Below are 25,598 nucleotides of genomic sequence, written 5' to 3'. Positions count from 1 at the left end.
CGCAATAGAGACCAGATATCGGAGCGGCTCTACACAGCAATAGAGAACAGAGATCTGAGCGGCTCTACACAGCAATAGAGAACAGAGATCTGAGCGGCTCTACACAGCAATAGAGAACAGAGATCTGAGCGGCTCTACACAGCAATAGAGAACAGAGATCTGAGCGGCTCTACACAGCAATAGAGAACAGAGATCTGAGCGGCTCTACACAGCAATAGAGACCAGATATCGGAGTGGCTCTACACAGCAATAGAGAACAGAGATCTGAGCGGCTCTACACAGCAATAGAGAACAGAGATCTGAGCGGCTCTACACAGCAATAGAGAACAGAGATCTGAGCGGCTCTACACAGCAATAGAGAACAGAGATCTGAGCGGCTCTACACAGCAATAGAGACCAGATATCGGAGTGGCTCTACACAGCAATAGAGAACAGAGATCTGAGCGGCTCTACACAGCAATAGAGAACAGAGATCTGAGCGGCTCTACACAGCAATAGAGAACAGAGATCTGAGCGGCTCTACACAGCAATAGAGACCAGATATCGGAGTGGCTCTACACAGCAATAGAGAACAGAGATCTGAGCGGCTCTACACAGCAATAGAGAACAGAGATCTGAGCGGCTCTACACCGCAATAGAGACCAGATATCGGAGTGGCTCTACACAGCAATAGAGAACAGAGATCTGAGCGGCTCTACACAGCAATAGAGAACAGAGATCTGAGCGGCTCTACACAGCAATAGAGAACAGAGATCTGAGCGGCTCTACACAGCAATAGAGAACAGAGATCTGAGCGGCTCTACACAGCAATAGAGACCAGATATCGGAGTGGCTCTACACAGCAATAGAGAACAGAGATCTGAGCGGCTCTACACAGCAATAGAGAACAGAGATCTGAGCGGCTCTACACAGCAATAGAGAACAGAGATCGGAGCGGCTCTACACAGCAATAGAGACCAGATATCGGAGTGGCTCTACACAGCAATAGAGAACAGAGATCTGAGCGGCTCTACACCGCAATAGAGACCAGATATCGGAGTGGCTCTACACAGCAATAGAGAACAGAGATCTGAGCGGCTCTACAGAGCAATAGAGAACAGAGATCTGAGCGGCTCTACAGAGCAATAGAGAACAGAGATCTGAGCGGCTCCACACAGCAATAGAGAACAGAGATCTGAGCGGCTCTACACAGCAATAGAGAACAGAGATCTGAGCGGCTCTACACAGCAATAGAGAACAGAGATCTGAGCGGCTCTACACAGCAATAGAGAACAGAGATCTGAGCGGCTCTACACAGCAATAGAGAACAGAGATCTGAGCGGCTCTACACAGCAATAGAGAACAGAGATCTGAGCGGCTCTACACAGCAATAGAGAACAGAGATCTGAGCGGCTCTACACAGCAATAGAGACCAGATATCGGAGTGGCTCTACACAGCAATAGAGAACAGAGATCTGAGCGGCTCTACACAGCAATAGAGAACAGAGATCTGAGCGGCTCTACACAGCAATAGAGAACAGAGATCTGAGCGGCTCTACACAGCAATAGAGACCAGATATCGGAGTGGCTCTACACAGCAATAGAGAACAGAGATCTGAGCGGCTCCACACAGCAATAGAGAACAGAGATCTGAGCGGCTCTACACCGCAATAGAGAACAGAGATCTGAGCGGCTCTACACAGCAATAGAGAACAGAGATCTGAGCGGCTCTACACCGCAATAGAGAACAGAGATCCGAGAGGATTTACCAAATAATAGAGACCAGATATCGGAGTGGCTCTACACAGCAATAGAGAACAGAGATCTGAGCAGCTCTATACAGCAATGGAGAACAGAGATCCGAGAGGATTTACCAAGTAATAGAGACCAGATATCGGAGTGGCTCTACACAGCAATAGAGAACAGAGATCCGAGCGGCTCTACACCGCAATGGAGAACAGAGATCCGAGAGGCTTTACCAAGTAATAGAGACCAGATATCGGAGTGGCTTTACACAGCAATGGAGAACAGAGATCTGAGCAGCTCTATACAGCAATGGAGAACAGAGATCCGAGAGGATTTACCAAATAATAGAGACCAGATATCGGAGTGGCTCTACACAGCAATAGAGAACAGAGATCTGAGCAGCTCTATACAGCAATGGAGAACAGAGATCCGAGAGGATTTACCAAGTAATAGAGACCAGATATCGGAGTGGCTCTACACAGCAATAGAGAACAGAGATCCGAGCGGCTCTACACCGCAATGGAGAACAGAGATCCGAGAGGCTTTACAAAGTAATAGAGACCAGATATCGGAGTGGCTCTACACAGCAATGGAGAACAGAGATCTGAGCGTCTCTACACATCAGTGGAGGAGAGAGATCCGAGCGGCTCTACACAGCAGAGATCTGAGCGGCTCTACACAGCAATGGAGAACAGAGATCCAAGAGTCTCTACACAGCAATGGAGAACAGTGATCCAAGCGTCTCTACATAGTAATGGAGAACAGAGATCCGAGCGTCTCTACACAGCAATGGAAAACAGAGATCTGAGCGGCTCTACACAGCAATGGAGAACAGAGATCAAAGAGTCTCTACACAGCAATGGAGAACAGTGATCCAAGCGTCTACATAGAAATGGAGAACAGAGATACGAGCGTCTCTACACAGCAATGGAAAACAGAGATCTGAGCGGCTTTACTCAGTAATAGAGACCAGAGATCCGAGCGGCTTTACACAGATCTTCCTGGCTCTGATATAACTACATCAAAGAAACCACCAGAATTGTGAAAGCAGCTCCAGAACTGACTAGAAGATGAGATGCATTTCATGCTCTGCAAAGTATACAATACCCAGATTTATTGCTGCTACCTTATGGAAGTGTATGACCGGTTCTGCGTGTATCCTGATAAGCTGAAGGCAGGAACGGTATCCCTGAAATATTTGAGCAAACATTCTGAGGAAGACTGCTCGCACTTCTTTATCCTGAGGAGGGAGGAAGAAGTGTGAATGGCGGCTATAAGCTAAAATACACTTAAGCTCGTACATCTCGAATCGCGCTATATAATCACCCGCGATTCTTACCAGCATTTTGATGTGGGACAGAGATGTGCGCAGCGGCGGGAAGGCATGATCTGCCACCTCCAGATCTGGATGAAGAACCTAATAAGGAGGCGAAGAGGAGCAATCTACAAAATCTCTTTTAATTATAACCCAAATCAGAAGGCAAATTTGCAAAAATAAAATTATAAATCTTGCAAATCTTTATCTTGCAGTAAAAATACATGTATGCTCCACTGAATAGACAACAAAATAAAGGGTTATGTGTCTGACATTGGAGGGTCCCACCGCTGGGATCTGCACCTTCCTAGATAACAGGCTGTGGGAAGGATGCACCCGAACCAGAATACATATATTTGCAAGCAGATTTATGGACTTACTAGAGAGAGTGCCGTCTGCATCTGATGGAGCAGAGGTTCGGGCAGCTGTGACAGGTGGATACATTCAGGTATCTTTATGGTCCCTCCGTCCAGATCTGCTATGATCACATCAAGCTGGAAGAACAAAAGAACACACGTTGTAGCATCAACAATCCCATATTCATGGTGGTAGCGGCAGCCGCGTGTCATTACAACTTCACACTAAATCATAATGTGATCGACATATTATCCAGGGTCTGCAAGAAGGAACCAGAAGATAAGAGGAATCAGCAACTTTGGTGATCCTGAAGATCAGAAACAGCCGAGGATGAAACTTCTCCTTTTCTTCTGATATCTGCATCTCACCATTTGGTCCCATTTTTGCCAATTCACTCATATTGAAGGATCCCCAAAAATGGCATAACACCAATAAAGAAACAGTCACTACATAATAGACTTTTCACATATCTGACTCTCTCGGCCCAAGTATACATCGGGCGTGGGTCCCCTGACTTGAACTCAACATCTTCATAGGCGTTGAGATCAGGTCAGAAGACCAGCACCCAACCGGTACTCGGACAATGAAAGTCAGATGTGCAGAATCAGCCTAGATGGAATTTCGGATTTGGGGTCAGAGAGATTTCCAGATAATCGGGTGCTACAGGTACATTAATCTCCGACTGCAGCACATATAGGACGTTATTTTGCACTTTCGCTGAATCCACTCCTTGGAGACAATGGCATTGGGCAATAAATTCCCTAATTTTGGCACCTGTCTCTGAAGCCGCTCTCTTTGGCCAGATGATCGGATTCCACTCCTGGTGACACGGCTGGATAAAACCAGTTCTTAATGCATGTGAGACATATGGAAAGAATCACAAATTCTATGCCCCACTGCTTCTATCCATATCAGTACAACTTGTGCACATAACGAGGGATCACATCTCATAAATCAGTAGCAAACGTGAAAAATACTCAAGTTATTTCAAGGATTTGTCCTCTTAGGACCGCCAGTTTCCCCTTATATTCTTCCAGCCATGGCCCTAAAAATGTAACTCCGTCCGGGAAGAATAGGTGGTGACAAGATGAATGATCAGGCACGTCAAACATGAGGGGAGTTAAGACCAAGACAACATATATATATACAATAGGGACTTGACATGGAAAGATAAATCCAGCTCTCAGCACCTGTCTTACAAGAAGCTTGCAGCCAGATGATGGCCAAGACTCCCGGTTATGCTCTGGATGAAACCAGTTTTCAATATATTTGTGAAGCACATGGAAGCAAGGAGTGTGAGTAATTTCATGTCGTTGCTACTAAATTAATCAGATAAAATAGGAAACGCAGCATCTTTGAAATGTGCTGGCATATCTAATACAAATTACAAAAAAAAACCAAAATGAATGCTATTAACCATATATACCAAGTGCCCAGAGGTGAAATATTTAAAAAAAAAAAAAGAAGAGCATAACCTAAAATCTTCTGAATACAAGCATTTTAGTAGTAGGCATTAGGTCTCATACATATGGGAACAAAAGATGTTCATATTTTTAAAATCTAGGCTGCTTGGAGTATTAAGACATTAATGAGCCAATAAGAGCTACTTCACCCCTGGACATTCAGAGTACTTAGAGATAAAAGCTCTAATTATACAAAAAAAAATTCAATTTTTATAATTAAGACAAATTTCAAAGACAGGTTTTACAGTAGACGATGAGTCTATACTACCTTGCTGGATAACATACAATTCACTAATATTTTCATAATAACTACTTTTATAAATCGCTAGTGAGAGTATCCATGAACCTGTGGAAAATTTCAAAACGGAGTTCTTAACGGCCACCATAACAATACTCTGGAGTAGTAAAATGTGAAACTCTAACCAGGTCATGGAGCTCAGAGCAGAAGACAGAATGAACTCCGATAATGAATGGAGTGGGGGAGCTGAGAACTTCAAGGAGTTGTGCTGGAAGGATGGGGATATAAGGATAGCTGCAAAACAGAATTGTGAGAAAAAGATCAGATGACATAACATTTAATTCAGCCAATTTTACTGTCAAGAAGGACATAATAAAAATAAATGAGAATGTACAAATTGGGGATGAAAGAAGGAAAGGAAGAAAGAAAAGGAAGGGAAAGAAAAGAAGAGGAAGAAAAAAGAAAAGGAAGGAAGGAAATGAAAAAAGAAGGGAAATGGGAAAAGTGAGAGTGATGAAAGAAAGAACGGAAGGAACGGAGGAAAGAAAAAATACAAAAGGAAGATAAGTAATAGAAAAGAAAGAAGTAAAGAAAGGAAAATAAATGTATGTGCACACAAGTCTTTTTGCTGAGTTTTCAAAGTAGAAACTATCCAAATTTTTCTGAAAAAACTTGGAGTTGCTGCTCAGTTTTGGGTCAGAAAATTAAAAGGAAGAAAGGGGAAGGGAGAGAAAGGGGGGGGGAGGGAGAGAAAGGGGGGGGGAGGGAGAGAAAGGGGGGGGGAGGGAGAGAAAGGGGGGGGGAGGGAGAGAAAGGGGGGGGGAGGGAGAGAAAGGGGGGGGAGGGAGAGAAAGGGGGGGGGAGGGAGAGAAAGGGGGGGGGAGGGAGAGAAAGGGGGAAGGGAGAGAAAGGGGGGGGGAGGGAGAGAAAGGGGGGGGAGGGAGAGAAAGGGGGGGGAGGGAGAGAAAGGGGGGGAGGGAGAGAAAGGGGGGGGAGGGAGAGAAAGGGGGGGAGGGAGAGAAAGGGGGGGAGGGAGAGAAAGGGGGGGAGGGAGAGAAAGGGGGGGAGAGGAGAGAAAGGGGGGGAGAGGAGAGAAAGGGGGGGAGAGGAGAGAAAGGGGGGGAGAGGAGAGAAAGGGGGGGAGAGGAGAGAAAGGGGGGGAGAGGAGAGAAAGGGGGGGAGAGGAGAGAAAGGGGGGGAGAGGAGAGAAAGGGGGGGAGAGGAGAGAAAGGGGGGGGAAGGGAGAGAAGGGGGGAAGGGAGAGAAGGGGGGAAGGGAGAGAAAGGGGGGAAGGGAGAGAAAGGGGGGAAGGGAGAGAAAGGGGGGAAGGGAGAGAAAGGGGGGGAGAGGAGAGAAAGGGGGGGAAGGGAGAGAAGGGGGGGGAAGGGAGAGAAGGGGGGGGAAGGGAGAGAAGGGGGGAAGGGAGAGAAAGGGGGGGAAGGGAGAGAAAGGGGGGGAAGGGAGAGAAGGGGGGAAGGGAGAGAAAGGGGGGGAGGGAGAGAAAGGGGGGGAAGGGAGAGAAAGTGGGTGAAGGGAGAGAAAGGGGGGGAAGGGAGAGAAAGGGGGGGAAGGGAGAGAAAGGGGGGGAAGGGAGAGAAAGGGGGGGAAGGGAGAGAAAGGGGGGGAAGGGAGAGAAAGGGGGGGAAGGGAGAGAAAGGGGGGGAAGGGAGAGAAAGGGGGGGAAGGGAGAGAAAGGGGGGGAAGGGAGAGAAAGGGGGGGAAGGGAGAGAAAGGGGAAGGGAGAGAAAGGGAAGGCAGAGAATGGGAATTAGAGAAAGGGAAGGAAGACAAAGGGAAGAAAGACAAAAGTAAGGAAGAAAAGAAAAGAAAGGAAAGAAGAAAAGGAAGGAAGATTAAAAGAAAAAAAAAATATAATGGAGATCATGCAACATGGGTTATTTGGAAAATTTGATTTACAGTTTGTCACCAGTGGCAATGGATTCTCCAGATTAGAAAAACATCAAAATTTCCACACATGCCATACACATTAATAAGAGTAAGCTGCAGTACTACAAACACCCATGGACAGGTGTGGCGCCTTATCGAGAAGATAGTGGCAATGTTTTCTAATGCGGAGCACCTATAATTAACAGCTGTCTCAGCTGAATCCATGCAGAGCCTTTTAATCAGATCACAACCTCTGACTTGTGTTCCCAATGACAAAGTTGTGGATAGATCAGTGTGCGTTTCCTCCACCTTACCTATACTTTAAGGGGTACATTAGAGCCTCAAGCGCTCGGCAAGCGTCGCTGAGTCGCTGGAAACTCGAGGAATGGAAAAGGACTTTGTTTTCGGTCAACACCGCGCAGAACAGGCAGAGAACATTCTGGATTCCTACAATAAAAATATAAAAACATTTCCTTGAAAAAAAAATAATAAATTCAAGTATCAACTAGCACGGATTTAAATAATAAAAAGTAGAATTCATTCTAAAACATAGTGGAATATCAGTGTCACATTTGGCGTTGGAGACCAGGAGGAGATGATGGACACCCGGCATCAATGCCAAGAAACCCCATCAGTTTTTTATTGTGTTTAACATCAGTTCTGTAGAAGTCACTTTCCTGGAATCAGGTCCACGACAAACAAGATCATTGCATTATTAATGTTGCTTAAAGTTCTACAACTTTCTAATGACCATTTTCAGGATCTCTGCTTCCCGTCAGTGAATGGGAAGATTCTTGTTTAGATCCAGTGGCCGAAAATCTGTTCTGATCCAAAACGGAGAGAGCTACAATGTATCAGACGGTATCTAGACAATTCTCCATTAGTTAAACCATCATAAAACACAACGCTCTCTCCCATCCCGAGGGTTTGCTACAATGTATCAGTGTATTTAACACATTCCGTTACTGACATTAAGTAGATCTTGAAAGAAGTGAGAAAACCGGCACATCAGAAAGTTGCTGAACTTTTCATGACGTAACATCACAAAACTAAACATACAACATACATGACGTAGGGGATGCATGTTTTTCACGTGACTATCGCAGACATACAGGCATGGGGGTTGTGTTCCCTGCATGATGAGGACGCTGTTTTGACAGCTCAGCGAGATCTCTGGTTTTGATTTTTGAGAAATTCCACGAGTAGACCGCATTTGCAGGCAGAACCTCGTAACCTTCTGCCGACGCATGTAAAATGTGAAATATTTGAAGTGAAAAACAATTTGAGGATATTAATGTGATTCTCCCGCAGCTTCGGATCTGCTGATTCACAGCGTGCAGCGCTGTTGTCTGCGGTTATTGCAGGAATGAAAAGGAGTGCAGTAACAGGACTGGCCCGCCAGAGGACAATACTGGGGTAATTCAGGACCAATCCTAGTCAGGGTTTCAAACATAATGGTGGGGGTTCCAATAGCGGAGACCCACTGATCTAAATAGAAGCATGATCCAGGAACCCTTTTTACTCCTGGAGAAGTGGCGCTTGATGAAAAAAAAAATGGTGCTAGGATCAGATTTCTAACAAAAGCACCTGGGGTCCCAAGGACCAGACCTCATTCTGTACTAGATGACTTCCGTTACAATGTTTCAGTGAAGGTTAGAGCTGGAAGCTTGGACTGCAGGAAGATTTGTGCTCAGATGGATCATGCTCGGACCGAAAATATGTTCTGATTCACAGCATTTTGCTTCATTATTTCGATTATACGCTCTCATACGTCGCTCACCGCCCCAGCCACTCGGATGCCGCTGATGGATTTGCTTCCTGTTGACAGCACGGGAAAAAAAAAACTGAAGATGTCGTCTTCCTTATGTTTTTTTTTTTTTTTTTTAACATATTAATAAACAACTTCACAAAAAATTCTGGAAAATATCCGCATGTCACAAACACATCAATCTGTCCTTCCTGTTGTTTCCAGTGAGGGAGGGGGGGGGGGGTCCACAGACAGAGATGCGGCCACTCAGACCCCTGACCCATGGCGGAGTATTTGTATGGGAAATGGCTTCCCCTCACTGGTATCATGTCAGGCTATTTATATAGGACGTATCTTTATCAGGTCGGTTGGGGAAGAACAGTCTGGAGGTGATAAACTTTAGGACTTACAGGGGATCTGTCACCAGGTAAAAAAAAATTGCTTTTTTGCTCTTATTTTATCCTTGCTGCTCCCCTGAGTATTACGTTTTTTTCTTTTTTTAAATCCACCACTCGATCCCAGAGATATGAGCCCTTTTATTTCATGCTAAGTTTTATGGCTTTTTTTTTTTAAAAGGGGGTGTGGCTCACTGGGTAAAAATAGCCTAAAGACACGCCCCTGAGGATCATGCGAACCACGCCTATGCAGTAAAAATCATACAAATTAGCACTAAACTAAAAAGGAATTTAAAAAAGAAAAAAAATTAATACTCAGAAGAGCAGCAGGAATAAAACAAGAGCAAAAACTGGACAATTGACTTGGTGACACGTCCACTTTAAGGGAAACTTAACAGTCTTTATAGGGTGAATATCTTCTAGGCTGAAAACTGAATACACAAAGGTGAAGGCCAAAGCCTGAGGCTGCACTACTGAGAGATTCTGATGACAATATTGCTGCTAATAACTGGTGCAGTCATCAGAAGACTTCAGTAGTGCAGCCTCAGGCCTGGAAATTTAAGTAAACACATTGAATCTCTGCACATGTAGAAGATGTTAGAAACTGGTTTTCAAGATTTATATGTCCCTTAACGTGGCTTTAATATATCTATTTTGGTCAGTCTTCTTGGTACCTCAAATTTAGCACTAGGAAAAAGTTGGTAATAAACGAGAAAACACAACTACGCATCAAATTCAGCAACAAACAACTAGGTCTATATTTCCAAAGCAGTTTATGACAGTTTTTGGAATACACCATGTCCCAAAAAAGGCACAATTTGTGCAAATTTTCACATTTGAAAAGTTGAAAACGTGGGTGGGGTGTACTGGGTGGGGGTGTGGTCACCAGCTTTGTCTGGAAAAATGGCGAACATGGTGCAAAAATGTAAAACTTTTTGGGACTTAAGTCTGAAACTGGAGTGAGCACTTTCCCAAAAAGTTTAAACTTACACAAAATTTTCCATTTTTGCACCATGCTCTCTAAATATTGATGTACCAGGAGGGGTATGACAGATATATTTTGGACAGATTTATTAAGCTTTACACCAGAAAATATCATCAATTTTACTCATACGATGTAGAGATTTTATTTAGGGGGATTTTAGAATAGTAGATACAAAGTGCCAAACTTTCTAAATTTGGTGAATTTCCAAAATGTCAGTCTTGATAGATCTGCCCAATTTCTTACAGCAGCTAATGACTATATACAAAGGTGATCCGAGAGCAGACATGTTCAATAGAGGGTGGTTTTGCTCCGTCAGTTGGGTTGACTCTAAGGACAATGTGAGTTTTCACATAAAGTGACATTTATGAGCGCAATGAACAGTTAGAAAACGAATTATTACTCGGATGTATTTACATTGTGACTATTAACCTCTCGTCATATAGGAGGCTGACGCCTTTATGGCAGGTGTGGCGGGTCGGACAGGTGACTACAGGAACTGGAAAACACCGCAAGGAGATGGATGAGAAGTAATGAAACGTTCTGTAACTTTAGAAAACAATTCAAATTGTTGGTTTTGTTTCAAATCAATGTTTCAAAATTGTAGAAGTTGATCGTCCTGACTGTTATAAAGTTTTGGCTTCATGGGATAAAGATCAATGGGGGGGGGGGGATCTCACCTCTCAATTCAAAGACAATGGGACTGATGGACAAAGGCCCCCATGAAGCTAAAGTTGATATCCGTGAGATTGACTGACAGTCCAAAGAATGTAAGGCTATGTTCACGTCCAGTAATCATTCGTCAGAGCGGGTCCAGCAGAAATCCGATGGCAAAAAAAAGTTCTGCAGACACAACTTTTCTGTCCTTTTTTAAAACACAGATTTCCACTCAATCCGTTTTTTTAACATTGAAGTCTATAGAAAACGCATCCGTTAAATAGCCACCATTTGAAATGGATCCAGTAAGCCAAAAAAGGGATCCTTTTCATAAAGATGGCTAACTAACGGATCTGTTTTATATATACGTCAATGTTAAAAAAAAAAAAAAAACGGATCCAGCTTTTTAAAAAATGGACAAAAAAGTTGCGTCTGCATAACTTTTTTGCTAATGGACTGCTGCTGGATCCGTTATAATGGATGATTACTGGACAGGTGAACTTAGCCTAAATGGGTGCCTTTCTGACTCAAAGGGAAGGGTCCGATTGGTTGGATTTCAGCAGCTGATCCTTTTGCTCTCCAGGAGAAAAGCCACTGCCAGAGGGATCTGCCAGTGGCTCTCTCAGTCTGGCAGCTTTCCTTTGTGCAGGGCAGTCGGGGAAGATAGCGTCGGTGGAATGATGATTTGGCCGACAGCGGTTTGAAGTTTATGGGAGCCTTTTGAACTTTGGATGGAGCGCTAACGTTTGAGCGCCCCAGCAATAGATCCTGGGATATAAGTATTGTGACAAATGCTCTTCGTGGGCCAACCTCCTTAACAAAAAAATTGGCAAACCATAACCTAAATGCACAAGTGAGGTGATCGAAGGGGCACAATTTGGCATTTTGCTGTCTTGAAAATTCCTTTAATTAGCTAGAAGTTAATGACAGAATAGATAAGATCTACAAGTAACCAGAATTACTGTAAATAAATTTACTATAAATAAGTCAACACCACGGCTTTAAGGCTGCCAAATAAAGAAAAAAAAAAAAAAAAAAAAACCAAGAATGTACAATTACTCCCCCCCCCCCAAAAAAAAAAAAACAAACAACTTATTAAAGTTAATGTCTTGACCTGTATCACAGAACCCTTCGAACCCTGGCTAACTATTACACTAAAGGAGCAGAGAGGACTGGGTCAGGTGTGAAAAATACAGCGCCCTCGTAAAGGCATGTAATAAAATACTTATGTTATGAAAATGTAGTAAAGCTAAACAAAAACAGAAGTTTAGGTTGAAAATTATCTCTGTAGAAAATAATTATTAGTGGCCACTAGATGTCAGCACAACCTGCATGCAGATAGGCAACTCGGTTTCCAGCCTGCTGTGAAGCTGAACATCATTCATCAGAGGACAAGAAATTATTGCTTCATTCCAAGCAAGGGAACTAGTTTTGTATAGAGATCAATATTATATCCAATTCCAGTTAATATCATATGAAATTTGATGACCCACTGAGCAAATGTTCCTGATATAAATGAAACGTGAGCCGGCTGCGTCCATGCGGGTACCCTATGTAAGTGTACAGTAGGGTGACCGCAAAAAATCGATGTCGGAATTTTGTCCGTCTGGACCCCAAAAACGATTCCCCTTTCCAGATATTGAGAGAGCCAAAATTTGAGCTCGATCAAACGACGTTAACCCGTGCCGCTCGTCGCTCAAAGTTTGAAAAAATCCAAATTGAGGTATTTTAAGATTTAGGTATTTTGCATAGTCTGTTAGACTATAAAGAATGTGACAACAACATTGCAGAAATAGCCCTGACCAAATTTTCGAACCATTTGTGGTATTTGAATGCAGAGTTGGTGGGATTATCGTTTTTTTGATCCCACCATTACAGACAATGAAAAGTTGTTAATGGCTAATAAATTGCTCAGTAGCACAGATGAACCATCAGAGCACGCTAACCTACATGAGTTGATAATTTTACATAGTTATCTAATCTAATCTAGAGCTTTTGTTAAAGTAGTTTTTGAAACGTCAGAATATAATGCTCGGCATTTGCTTACAACTTGCAGGACATATTGCTTTTGTTCTTCATCTTTTGTCAGAAGGTCGTTAAAGTCGGTTACTTCCTACCTCTTTTAATTTTTGTTTCCTAACTTTTGGATTTACAACCCTAGCGTGCTCTGATGGTTCATCTGTGCTACTGAGCAATTTATTAGCCATTAACAACTTTTCATTGTCTGTAATGGTGGGATCAAAAAACGATAATCCCACCAACTCTGCATTCAAATACCACAAATGGTTCGAAAATTTGGTCAGGGCTATTTCTGCAATGTTGCTGTCACATTCTTTATAGTCTAACAGACTATGCAAAATACCTAAATCTTAAAATACCTCAATTTGGATTTTTTCAAACTTTGAGCGACGAGCGGCACGGGTTAACGTCGTTTGATCGAGCTCAAATTTTGGCTATCTCAATATCTGGAAAGGGGAATCGTTTTGTGGGGTCCAGACGAACAAGATTCTGACATTTTTTCCCCCCCATATGAGATCCGGTCACCCGGTCACTGTAGTCTGCAAACCATGCAGAGATTTACTTTTTCCTTTAATGAGGCAGCATATAAGCAATGTCCATCTACATAAACGTAAACTTCAGCTCTAATGGTCCAAACCTGCACCGGACGGAATTTATGCACATTTTAACTATAGGTCTGGGAAAATCTATAGACTGATACAAGATCGGGAGTGTGGATGAGATTCTTCATCTGTCATCTACATGCTATGGACTTTTTCTGAAAGGAAATGGACACGAGGGCGCAGATTACCATGTATATAAATGTATAGAGGTGAACCTTCCCCGAATATGGTGCATGCACAGGGGTGGACTAGCCCCAATTATGGGTCATGCACAGGGGTGGACTAGCCCAGATTATGGTGCACGCATAGTGGCAGAATCGTCCCAATTCTTTGCCCCGATTATGGTGCATGCACAGCAGTGGACTTGCCCCGATTATGGTGCATGCACAGCAGTGGACTTGCCCCGATTATGGTGCATGCACAGCAGTGGACTTGCCCCGATTATGGTGCATGCACAGCAGTGGACTTGCCCCGATTATGGTGCATGCACAGCAGTGGACTTGCCCCGATTATGGTGCATGCACAGCAGTGGACTTGCCCCGATTATGGTGCATGCACAGCAGTGGACTTGCCCCGATTATGGTGCATGCACAGCAGTGGACTTGCCCCGATTATGGTGCATGCACAGCAGTGGACTTGCCCCGATTATGGTGCATGCACAGCAGTGGACTTGCCCCGATTATGGTGCATGCACAGCAGTGGACTTGCCCCGATTATGGTGCATGCACAGCAGTGGACTTGCCCCGATTATGGTGCATGCACAGCAGTGGACTTGCCCCGATTATGGTGCATGCACAGCAGTGGACTTGCCCCGATTATGGTGCATGCACAGCAGTGGACTTGCCCCGATTATGGTGCATGCACAGCAGTGGACTTGCCCCGATTATGGTGCATGCACAGCAGTGGACTTGCCCCGATTATGGTGCATGCACAGCAGTGGACTTGCCCCGATTATGGTGCATGCACAGCAGTGGACTTGCCCCGATTATGGTGCATGCACAGCAGTGGACTTGCCCCGATTATGGTGCATGCACAGCAGTGGACTTGCCCCGATTATGGTGCATGCACAGCAGTGGACTTGCCCCGATTATGGTGCATGCACAGCAGTGGACTTGCCCCGATTATGGTGCATGCACAGCAGTGGACTTGCCCCGATTATGGTGCATGCACAGCAGTGGACTTGCCCCGATTATGGCGCATGCACAGCAGTGGACTTGCCCCGATTATGGCGCATGCACAGCAGTGGACTTGCCCCGATTATGGCGCATGCACAGCAGTGGACTTGCCCCGATTATGGCGCATGCACAGCAGTGGACTTGCCCCGATTATGGCGCATGCACAGCAGTGGACTTGCCCCGATTATGGGGCATGCACAGCAGTGGACTTGCCCCGATTATGGCGCATGCACAGCAGTGGACTTGCCCCGATTATGGCGCATGCACAGCAGTGGACTTGCCCCGATTATGGCGCATGCACAGCAGTGGACTTGCCCCGATTATGGCGCATGCACAGCAGTGGACTTGCCCCGATTATGGCGCATGCACAGCAGTGGACTTGCCCCGATTATGGCGCATGCACAGCAGTGGACTTGCCCCGATTATGGCGCATGCACAGCAGTGGACTTGCCCCGATTATGGCGCATGCACAGCAGTGGACTTGCCCCGATTATGGCGCATGCACAGCAGTGGACTTGCCCCGATTATGGCGCATGGACAGCAGTGGACTTGCCCCGATTATGGCGCATGGACAGCAGTGGACTTGCCCCGATTATGGCGCATGGACAGCAGTGGACTTGCCCCGATTATGGCGCATGCACAGCAGTGGACTTGCCCCGATTATGGCGCATGCACAGCAGTGGACTTGCCCCGATTATGGCGCATGCACAGCAGTGGACTTGCCCCGATTATGGCGCATGCACAGCAGTGGACTTGCCCCGATTATGGTGCATGCACAGCAGTGGACTTGCCCCGATTATGGTGCATGCACAGCAGTGGACTTGCCCCGATTATGGTGCATGCACAGCAGTGGACTTGCCCCGATTATGGTGCATGCACAGCAGTGGACTTGCCCCGATTATGGTGCATGCACAGCAGTGGACTTGCCCCGATTATGGTGCATGCACAGCAGTGGACTTGCCCCGATTATGGTGCATGCACAGCAGTGGACTTGCCCCGATTATGGTGCATGCACAGCAGTGGACTTGCCCCGATTATGGTGCATGCACAGCAGTGGACTTGCCCCGATTATGGTGCATGCACAGCAGTGGACTTGCCCCGATTATGGTGCATGCACAGCAGTGGACTTGCCCCGATTATGGTGCATGCACAGCAGTGGACTTGCCCCGATTATGGTGCATGCACAGCAGTGGACTTGCCCCGATTATGGCGCATGCACAGCAGTGGACTTGCCCCGATTATGGCGCATGGACAGCAGTGGACTTGCCCCGATTATGGCGCATGGACAGCAGTGGACTTGCCCCGATTATGGCGCATGGACAGCAGTGGACTTGCCCAGATTATGGTGCATGCACAGCAGTGGACTTGCCCCAATTATAATGCATGCACAGCAGTGGACTTGCCCAGATTATGATGCATGCACAGTGGCAGACTTTCCCCGATTATGGTGCATGCACAGTGGCAGACTTCCCCGATTATAGTGCATTCACAGCAGCAGACTTTCTCTGATTATGGTGCATGCACAGCGAGAGACTTTCTCGAATTATGGTGCATGCACAGTGGCAGACTTTCTCTGATTATGGTGCATGCACAGTGGTGGACTAGTCCCGACTATTGTGAATGCACAACAGTTGATGCTTATCTTCGAGGAAACCTTTTTGTCACTACTGGAGCTGTAATGGAGGCCATAATTCTTCCCCCCCCCCCCGATACAGATGTGCTTTGCATCCTCGCTTGTCTGTAGTCAGCAGCGATAATTCGACATTCCCCATAAGGCTTGTTGCAGTTTACCTGTCCTATCATCTGCCCTGACAGTTCACTCCCTCTGTAAGAACATGCGGACTGGACATCGTACATTTTCATTAAAGGATAATTTGCCTGGAAAGGAATTTCTGGCAGAAGTTTAACATCAAGCCCTGAACTATCCGCGGGTCTGACATATGGTAACACCTCCCTGGAGATGGAAAAAATGCTGAAAACGCTGCCATAAAGTGTGTGATGTGCAGCAATAATCGGGCCGAGACTAAGAATACTATATGGCTGGTGCAGTCCTATGTAAATAAAACGTAACTGCTGTATAACACAAAGTTCAGTAACTTTCTAATATACAGTTAAATTCATCATCATCCTCACCATCCCTGGTTGCTTCCAGTGAATAGGGACATGCTTGCTTACATTTGGAGATTTCACAGCAGTGGATTTGTTGCAATATATCAGTCTGGAGGGCTGGACAGGAGTAACATTTAATGCTGCAGAAGTTTGTCGTCTTCACGGATACATTGTAACAAAACCTCAGCTTTGAAAAGTAACACCGCCGGGCACCATATATAGTTGTGAGAGCCATGAAGAGCCGCCAGCGATCAGGCAGCACAGACACCGCCGGGCACCATATATAAGTGTGTAAGCAGTGGAGAGCCGCCAGCGATCAGGCAGCACAGACACCGCCAGGCACCATATATAATTGTGTAAGCAGTGGGGAGCCACCAGCGATCAGGCAGCACAGACACCGCCGGGCACCATATATTATTGTGTAAGCAGCCACCAGGGATCAGGCAGCACAGACACCGCTGGGCACCATATATAATTGTGTAAGCCGTGGAGAGCCGCCAGCGATCAGGCAGCACAGACACCGCCGGGCACCATATATAATTGTGTAAGCAGCCACCAGCGATCAGGCAGCACAGACACTGCAGGCCACCATATATAGTTGTGTAAGCCGTGAAGAGCCGTCAGTGATCAGGCAGCACAGACACTGCAGGCCACCATATATAATTGTGTAAGCCGTGGAGAGCTGCCAGCGATCAGGCAGCACAGACAGCGCCAGGCACCATATAGAATTGTGTGAGCTGTGGGAAGCTGCCAGCGATCAGGCAACACAGACACCGCCAGGCACCATATATAATTGTGTAAGCAGTGGGAAGCCGCCAGCGATCAGGCAACACAGACACGGCCAGGCACCATATATAATTGTGTAAGCAGTGGGAAGCCGCCAGCGATCAGGCAACACAGACACCGCCAGGCACCATATATAATTGTGTAAGCAGTGGGAAGCCGCCAGCGATCAGGCAACACAGACACCGCCAGGCACCATATATAATTGTGTAAGCAGTGGGAAGCCGCCAGCGATCAGGCAACACAGATACCGCCAGGCACCATATATAATTGTGTAAGCAGTGGGAAGCCGCCAGCGATCAGGCAACACAGATACCGCCAGGCACCATATATAATTGTGTAAGCAATGGGGAGCCACTAGCGATCAGGCAGCACAGACACCGCCGGGCACCATATATAATTGTGTAAGCAATGGGGAGCCACTAGCGATCAGGCAGCAAAGCTTCTTGGTTCAGGCACAAGGTTTCACTTAAAAATAAATAGCAAAAAAAACCTTTCTTTATTATCATCAAGAAGTGGTAATGGACGCTGGCACGGGACCACCAGGCGCAATCCACAAGTCACACATGTGAAGCCTGGATCCTCCTGCTGCCGTTCGCATGGAGCCACTTCAGAAAGAAGCCATCAATGACATCATGGGATGTGCTGTGTAATGCGGCCAGGCCCCCGAGGGCTCGCAGAGAACGGACTTCATTATTAACCAATAATCTCCACCATGCGGCCAGATGAGTGCGATTAAAAAGTCATCAGGACGCCGGGAAAACAATGTATTTGGAGCATCTCGCTGCATTCCTGCGAGTGCACGGCACATATCAGTCGCCAGTGTGTTGTATACACAGCCTGGTAAGGATGATGGGAGCGATACAACATAACCTGGTGATTTGGTAAATACGAGGAGACGGCATGGTCCCTTTATGTGCTCCAGAGCTGAACTCACAGTTCTACTGCTTCTCGGTTAGGTCACAAGCCATAAAAGCTCAAGCTCGTTTTCTCCTTGTTTTTAGCCACGTCTTGGGGTGATGAAGCTCATTTTGCAATCTCACATCTAGGGGTAGTGCAGATTTCAGGGAGATGATCTCACGTCTTGTTATGTAAGCACTTAGGGCGATGGACCTCACATTTTGGGAAGTGCAGAGGTTTGCTTGTTAGGGTGCAGGCGGAACAAAAGCCAACTTAGTATAAAAGTAAAATCTGATGTAAGGAAAGGCTTCAATGCACTAGATTTGGATGAAAAACACAGAACGGAAGGGTCCTGCATGGCTTTGAGCAGAACTATGAATGCAGCTCTGGAGGACTAAAACTTTTTTCGATGGCATTGCACTTTGCACATATTTCATGCTGGTTTGGTGCATTGTTCTCCTATGTTCTACATGGAGGTAAAGTAATGAAAGTTTATGTCAGGTGACTGTAGCCAATGAATAAGGATCAGCCGGAGAAGCGGGTGACCACAGCCGTCCTCACTGTATGCAGCCATTGTGCCTGTGCACTGACCCGTCCCTCATTAAGGTCCAGTATGTACTGTATGCCGGGTACGAGGCACGTCCGCACTGTACTTTTCCATGCGGTGTGGAGCAGAGCTGCTTTCTAGGTGCAGAGCTGTGATTATGTAAGACTTTGTGACCGGGATTCCTGCTTGTTTACTGGACGCGCTCGCTGCACACAATCTGGGCGACATTTACTCTGGATTCCAGGGAAATAAATAGTTATATAACGAGGAGCCCTACAAACTCTTATTACCGTATATTTTCCAGATCTTCACTTTTTGCCCATAAATTGGATGATTATGGTTTATATGCGAAGGCTGAAACCTGTTTTGGTATTTTCAATGATATTCAGTGGGGGTCCGACTGTTGGGACCCAAATGGATCCTGAGAACAGGGCCTAGAATTGCCAGGACGGGGAGTAGTGGCCATACAAGCGCGTAACTGCTGCATTCATTCCCTATGGCACTGCGGGAGAAAGCGGAGTGCAGTACTCCATCTCCGGCAGTCTTACAGACTGAATGAAGGCCTCATGCACGCTCCATTACAATGAGGCATTTCAGACCCCTTTTTCTGGCATCAGTGGGGGTCTGAGGGATCAGAAAGGCACAGTCCAAGGAGAAACACTTACAACAAACTCTGCATAGTTGCCTCCTGTAAAACCACTTTGCCCAAAATACAATGCAAAACAGCTTCTCTGAAGGGCTGTTAGAGGGGTTGTCCGCAGATTAATTCTGGTAGTCTCCGACACTCTTCCGACTAAGCACACGATACGCCTCTGTCACATGGTGATCCCAGTAGACTAGTATCAAAGAGTGGACAACCCCTTTAAGCATCAGACAAAAAGGACAGAGGAGACCAAAGGGCGACACGGGGGGGCAGTCCAAAGGGCGACACGGGGGGGGGGGCAGTCCAAAGGGCGACACGGGGACGAATCCAAAGGGGACGAGTCCGAAGGGCGAAAGGGGACGAGTCCGAAGGGCGAAAGGGGACGAGTCCGAAGGGCGAAAGGGGACGAGTCCGAAGGGCGAAAGGGGACGAGTCCGAAGGGCGAAAGGGGACGAGTCCGAAGGGCGAAAGGGGACGAGTCCGAAGGGCGAAAGGGGACGAGTCCGAAGGGCGAAAGGGGACGAGTCCGAAAGGCGAATCCGGCAGCTGGCAGCGAAGACCTGGAGCAGCACACTCTCCTCTCCCCATTCAGAGGACATGCAGGCTTGGCAGCACTGATGCTGCTTTGGATGTGACTGTGCATTGGACATTTCTCCAGCTCAGTGCGAGCTGAGTATTTGCTAACTTCCTGAACATGCGATGCAGACTCATCCAGTGAGATGTAGATGAACCGGTGCAGATTTGCCAAAATAACCAGACAGGACAAGAACGTGCAGCTGATCACACAGTCACAGTCGCGGCACATGATCTAATGGATTAAGAGCGTTTTATGAGGTTAATGAGCCCGTCCGTCCTCCTCGTGCCTTGCTCCCCAGTCATCGTGGTCTTGTAACCTTTTATTCCTTTCTAAATTAAACCAACCCTCGCTGCAGCCACGGCGCTGCCGGAACGACACTGCTCCACAGCGCGAGGAGAGGCGAATGATGCAAAAGACATGGACGGAGAAGGCTGCGCATCTGATTAAGACGTTACCGGGGCAGGAGCTAACGGTACACAATAAATGCTTTCATTTCTAACCATTTGTTAGATTCCTACTTGCTGTTAATTTCTGAGCTTTGTCCAGAGGACAATTGTACAGAACGGATACATCTCACAGCTAAAGATCACAATGGTTACCGCCGAGTCTGGAGTCCTGCACCAATACATTGTCAGAACTCATAAAGATTGTTTATGCGAGATATGGTGCATGGGAGCGCAACTTAGGTGGTACCCGCAATCTGCCCCAACTCCCCCATATACAGCAGAGACTGAAGAATGGGATGGGGAGATTTAATTTGACCCTCTATGCTGGGCGGCAGACCGACCCCCCACACACGCTGGGCGGCAGACCGACCCCCCATACACGCTCGGCGGCAGACCGACCCCCCACACATGCTGGGCGGCAGCCCGACCCCCCCACACACGCTGGGCGGCAGCCCGACCCCCCACACACGCTGGGCGGCAGACCGACCCCCCACAAACGCTGGGCGGCAGACCGACCCCCCACAAACGCTGGGCGTCAGACCGACCCCCCACAAACGCTGGGCGGCAGACCGACCCCCACACACGCTGGGCGGCAGACCGACCCCCCACACACGCTGGGCGGCAGACCGACCCCCCACACACGCTGGGCGGCAGACCGACCCCCCACACACGCTGGGCGGCAGACCGACCCCCCACACACGCTGGGCGGCAGACCGACCCCCCACACACGCTGGGCGGCAGACCGACCCCCCACACACGCTGGGCGGCAGACCGACCCCCCACACACGCTGGGCGGCAGACCGACCCCCCACACACGCTGGGCGGCAGACCGACCCCCCACACACGCTGGGCGGCAGACCGACCCCCCACACACGCTGGGCGGCAGACCGACCCCCACACACGCTGGGCGGCAGACCGACCCCCACACACGCTGGGCGGCAGACCGACCCCCCACACGCTGGGCGGCAGACCGATCCTGCCGGGTTTGGGCGGTTCTGTTCTACTTCAGGAAGCTGCACATACTGTATACTAAGGGGAGAAGCTTGGAGCACTATTACGGGGGGATTTATGGCAGGTAAGCTCCATCTCAGCCCTGGATCTCACTCCTGACATTAACATTGCTGAGACCACCAGCATGGGACTCCGCGCCAACGAGGTGTAAATATCTCTTGGCTCCGCAAAATTCCTCCATGTAAAGTAAACCTGTGACGTAGCGTCCGCAGCCGCAGTGACCAGATCAGCTCCGAGGAATGAAGACAACCGACCGGTGCCGGTTCTCATGTGATGGAGTATTAAGTGGAGGCAGATGGGTTGAGATCCCCGGAGCTCGCTGCTGATGGGGAGGCGCGATCACAGAACGAAGCCGTCAAGAACAGACACAATGCCGTGCACAGAAATTCACATTATTTTTCCCTTTTGCTGCAGTATGGCATTTTAGACAAATGATATTATGAAGTCCTGGTGATGGATGATTGGAGTGATTGTGCAGGATAAAAGTAGAAGTCTGTTGTGAGCATAAAAGGGTTGTCCATCTTTGGAGACTTATTTTTTTTACTTAAATACATGCACTTTTGGCAAAAAAAAAAAACGTTTGCAACAGAGTTGCAGCAAAGATTTTGCACCGTTTTTGCCTTCACAGGCTCGTTTTGTCTTGGCACAGCTCACTGGTGGGTTCTCCATTAAAGGGGTTGTCTAGCTTTGGGGTTCAAGTCTGTAGACACTCTGTGTGGCTGCAGACTAGCGAATCCTCACAGTGTGCGCTGTCAGGAGTGGGAGCTCATGTAAGAAATCAACATACTTCTGGCCCACATTCCAACTAGACGTGTCCGGGCCTTACTCCAGTCTCTTGTATTGAGCGAGGCTGCGCAAGTCTAGTCGCCATGTGACTGCATGTATACAAATAGCATGCTTGAAATGGCTGGATCGAGCTTTTAGGCAATTTTTGGACAAGGATTCCAAAAATGTAAATTTAAAGAGGATTTTATATTTTGGGTTAATTGCTGCAAACTAATTTTAGCAGCCGAACCTTGTGAACTCAAAATCTAATTTGCAGAAGGATTTAAGGATTTTCCATTTCTTTCTGTATGATTTCCCGGAAACCATCAGCGAGTGCTCAGCGGCTCAGACCCGTTCAGGACAATCCTGCTATTCTGGTGATTTTCTTGATTTAGTACAGTAATGCCAGTGGCGGAGCGACGGTGTCCCAGGCACAGAAAGTATTATATTATTACATGAATAAGAGATTGCCTGCAAGTATCCCGAGACGTGGGAAGCTCCGACACCTGGAGAACGAGACCCACAAATCAAGTATGTGCCCCCCTCCCCAGGCCATGGAGATGAGCCATCCCGTCCATGCAAAAATGGGAATTATGCAATTCAGCTGCACCCCTGGTAAACACGACCCCCCACCTCCCAGGGTCAGCGCTTACTGGAAGCCCCTTCCCCTACACCAGAAGCAGGCCGGGCTCTGCTACGTTACAGTAATATAAGATACGGGCCCCCAGGAATGCCCGTAAATCACGGCCCTGACACACACCGCTCCGCTACCCCATAATGAGATTTATACAGGAGACGTGCTGGGATTTATGGCCCGGATAATAACAGTAAAGGGAGGCCTCTGGGCTCTACGGAGGCGATGAAGACAGTCGTAAAATCTCAATCACCTTTATGAATGATGGGATAAGAGAACGGCGGAGATTAATAATGCCGTTATGAGGCTTCCATTAGAATTGCCAGTAATGCTGACCGCCATATTGATTATTTACGGCAGGCAGTAGCCCCTGGCACATGTCAGACGGCTCCTCTAGACAGACAATGTGGTCTTATTAGTTAGATAACACGCTCATTGCTTGATGGAGGGAAGCAGAGGTTGGATGCCCACCTATCACATGGCCCATTGGGATTTCACTCCATTAGCCAGAAGGGAGAGATGCTACAAATAGGACTAGATGTCACCGTGCATTATACAAATGGTCCACAGATTAACTGGTGCAGACATCATCACATGGTAACGTGCTTCTGCCCTATTATTTATTGGGTTCCTCAGCACTAGTCCTCATTATGGGACCACGCGACATTATGTTCGCACACACTGTGAGGAACGGATTTATAAAGCGGATTGTGCAAAAAAAAAAAAAAAAAAAAAAAAGGCTACGTGCACACAACGTCTTCTTCAGGCCAATCCCTCCCGGAATCAGCCTGAAAAACGGCCCTAAAAGCATCCTATAAAATGAACATTGTTAACTGCAATGTCAGAACGATAACGTGTTATCTGAGCATGCTCATGTGCTAACAGAGTGATTCGGCGTGCTTGAATAATATGTACGAGTCCCTGCGCCTGCACATCTCACGGTTGATCGACAGCTGCAACACATGAAAGGGATTAGGTACAGAATTCCCTATCAATGGAAAGCAGCATAACTCAAATACAATACAACACATCCACATCCTCTATGAATCGATATAAGAATATCAAGAGTTTTTGTAGCTAAAATATCCAATTTTATTTATACATAATTAAGACACAACAGAGCATAATACTAAAGAGGATGAGACAGGGCAATGAGATGTACCCTATAAATTAATAGCACATATATCTCAATCTTAATCAGGTGTAAATTTCATCCTCTTTAGTATTATGCTCTGTTGTGTCTTAATTATGTATAAATAAAATTTGATATTTTAGCTACAAAAACTCTTGATATTCTCTTATATCGATTCATAGAAGATATGGATATATGGACATGAAAGGGATTGCCTGTTTGTTAGGTAATCCATGCATGTGATGTGACTGTCGAACAGCCGTGAGAAATGCAGCCTCGGGGACTCGAATATATCATTCGAGCACGCCGATATGACTCTGTTAGCACAGGAGCATGGTCAGATAACACCTTATCCCAGCACGCTCGCTCATCACTAGTCATGACCTCTAATCGCTTCAGAGTTCGGAAACCCTGAAGTGGTGAGAGAAAGAGAAGAGAAGCGACATGTTCATTTTTCGGGCGGAAGTGACCTGCTTTCAATACTAAATGACACAGTGTGCACACAGCGAGATGAAAAGCTGAAAACAGAGGCCCGCAGGCCGAATCATGCGACTGTCCTCCTCCACCGGACAGTAGTGAATGCAATGGTGGAGAATGAAGCCGATGGCTCCTTCTTTCATCAATCAAGGGTGTGCGACTGACAGCAGACGTGGTAATGACACTACATCACGTCTGTGCAGAGCGTCGGTGCACACAGAAAAGACCACCGGAGCAGAGCACCGGGGAACAGGAGCAAGGCGAGTTTGTGCCTTTTATACAGTTATTCTGTATATAGGGGGCTATGTGGAGGCTCACACTCTATATAAGGGACAGTGTACAGGCTCATACTGCATATAGAGGGATGTCAGTATACTTAATTCTGCTCAAGATTAAATGGTACATTATAAAAATAATAATTAATATGTTAATATTAACATTGAGCAGAATTAATTTCAGCCTAGCGGTTCGGCCCTCCACAACATTCACGGTCTCTCATGTGGCCCCTTGGGAAAACTAATTGCCCACCCCTGCCTTATGGTGTAGTTTGCACTAAAAAACCCTGAATTGGCACAGGGGTGGGGGGGGGGGGTCACGTCCTTACCTAGTTGCTGAAATAGCAGCGCCACGCTGGTGCCCGTCACTGGCAGACTGTCATACAGAGGTGTCTGAATCAGCTGACGGTCTCCGGCTCCCAAAGAGAACAGTTTCTGCAAAAAGAGAAGAGAGGTTGTCATGATCGCATCGGCTGTGGGGACCGTTCCTGCAACCTCTATTTCATCACGTGAAGGAGGCTGGAAAAAGTAAAAGAAGAGAAAAGAAAATGGCAGCAACATCTGGACAAACAGGTAGAAGTACACTGGTAATGTCACCCATAATGCTGCTATAAGCATCGTAGCAAAGCCATAATGAGGAGGTAAAGGGGAAAGGTCAGCAGGAGCTGAACTCTGCCTTCTGCCTTGTGAACCCCTTTAAGAACAGTGAAGAACAGGTACAGGTGTACTATAATATG

At 47.0% G+C, this 25,598-nt stretch overlaps 1 protein-coding gene across 5 annotated transcripts in view; it reads right to left on the bottom strand.

The window, feature by feature from the left end:
* Positions 1 to 25,598, bottom strand: part of SBF2 (SET binding factor 2) — a 312,854-nt gene that overhangs the window by 167,476 nt on the left and 119,780 nt on the right. For all 5 annotated transcript variants that reach the window (XM_073578404.1, XM_073578400.1, XM_073578401.1 and 2 more), the window contains exons 6-11: positions 25,191 to 25,296; positions 7,300 to 7,432; positions 5,284 to 5,392; positions 3,421 to 3,534; positions 3,065 to 3,142; positions 2,852 to 2,965 (exon numbers count right to left, since the gene is read on the bottom strand). In XM_073578404.1, the coding sequence (XP_073434505.1) occupies positions 2,852 to 2,965; positions 3,065 to 3,142; positions 3,421 to 3,534; positions 5,284 to 5,392; positions 7,300 to 7,432; positions 25,191 to 25,296 (654 nt within the window). The remainder of the gene's footprint in view (positions 1 to 2,851; positions 2,966 to 3,064; positions 3,143 to 3,420; positions 3,535 to 5,283; positions 5,393 to 7,299; positions 7,433 to 25,190; positions 25,297 to 25,598) is intronic.

This window comes from Dendrobates tinctorius, unplaced genomic scaffold (genome assembly GCF_039654945.1).
Source record: "Dendrobates tinctorius isolate UK_male_01 unplaced genomic scaffold, ASM3965494v1 ptg000059l, whole genome shotgun sequence".
Classification (NCBI taxonomy): domain Eukaryota; kingdom Metazoa; phylum Chordata; class Amphibia; order Anura; family Dendrobatidae; genus Dendrobates; species Dendrobates tinctorius.
This window is presented reverse-complemented; position numbering and strand designations above follow the sequence as displayed.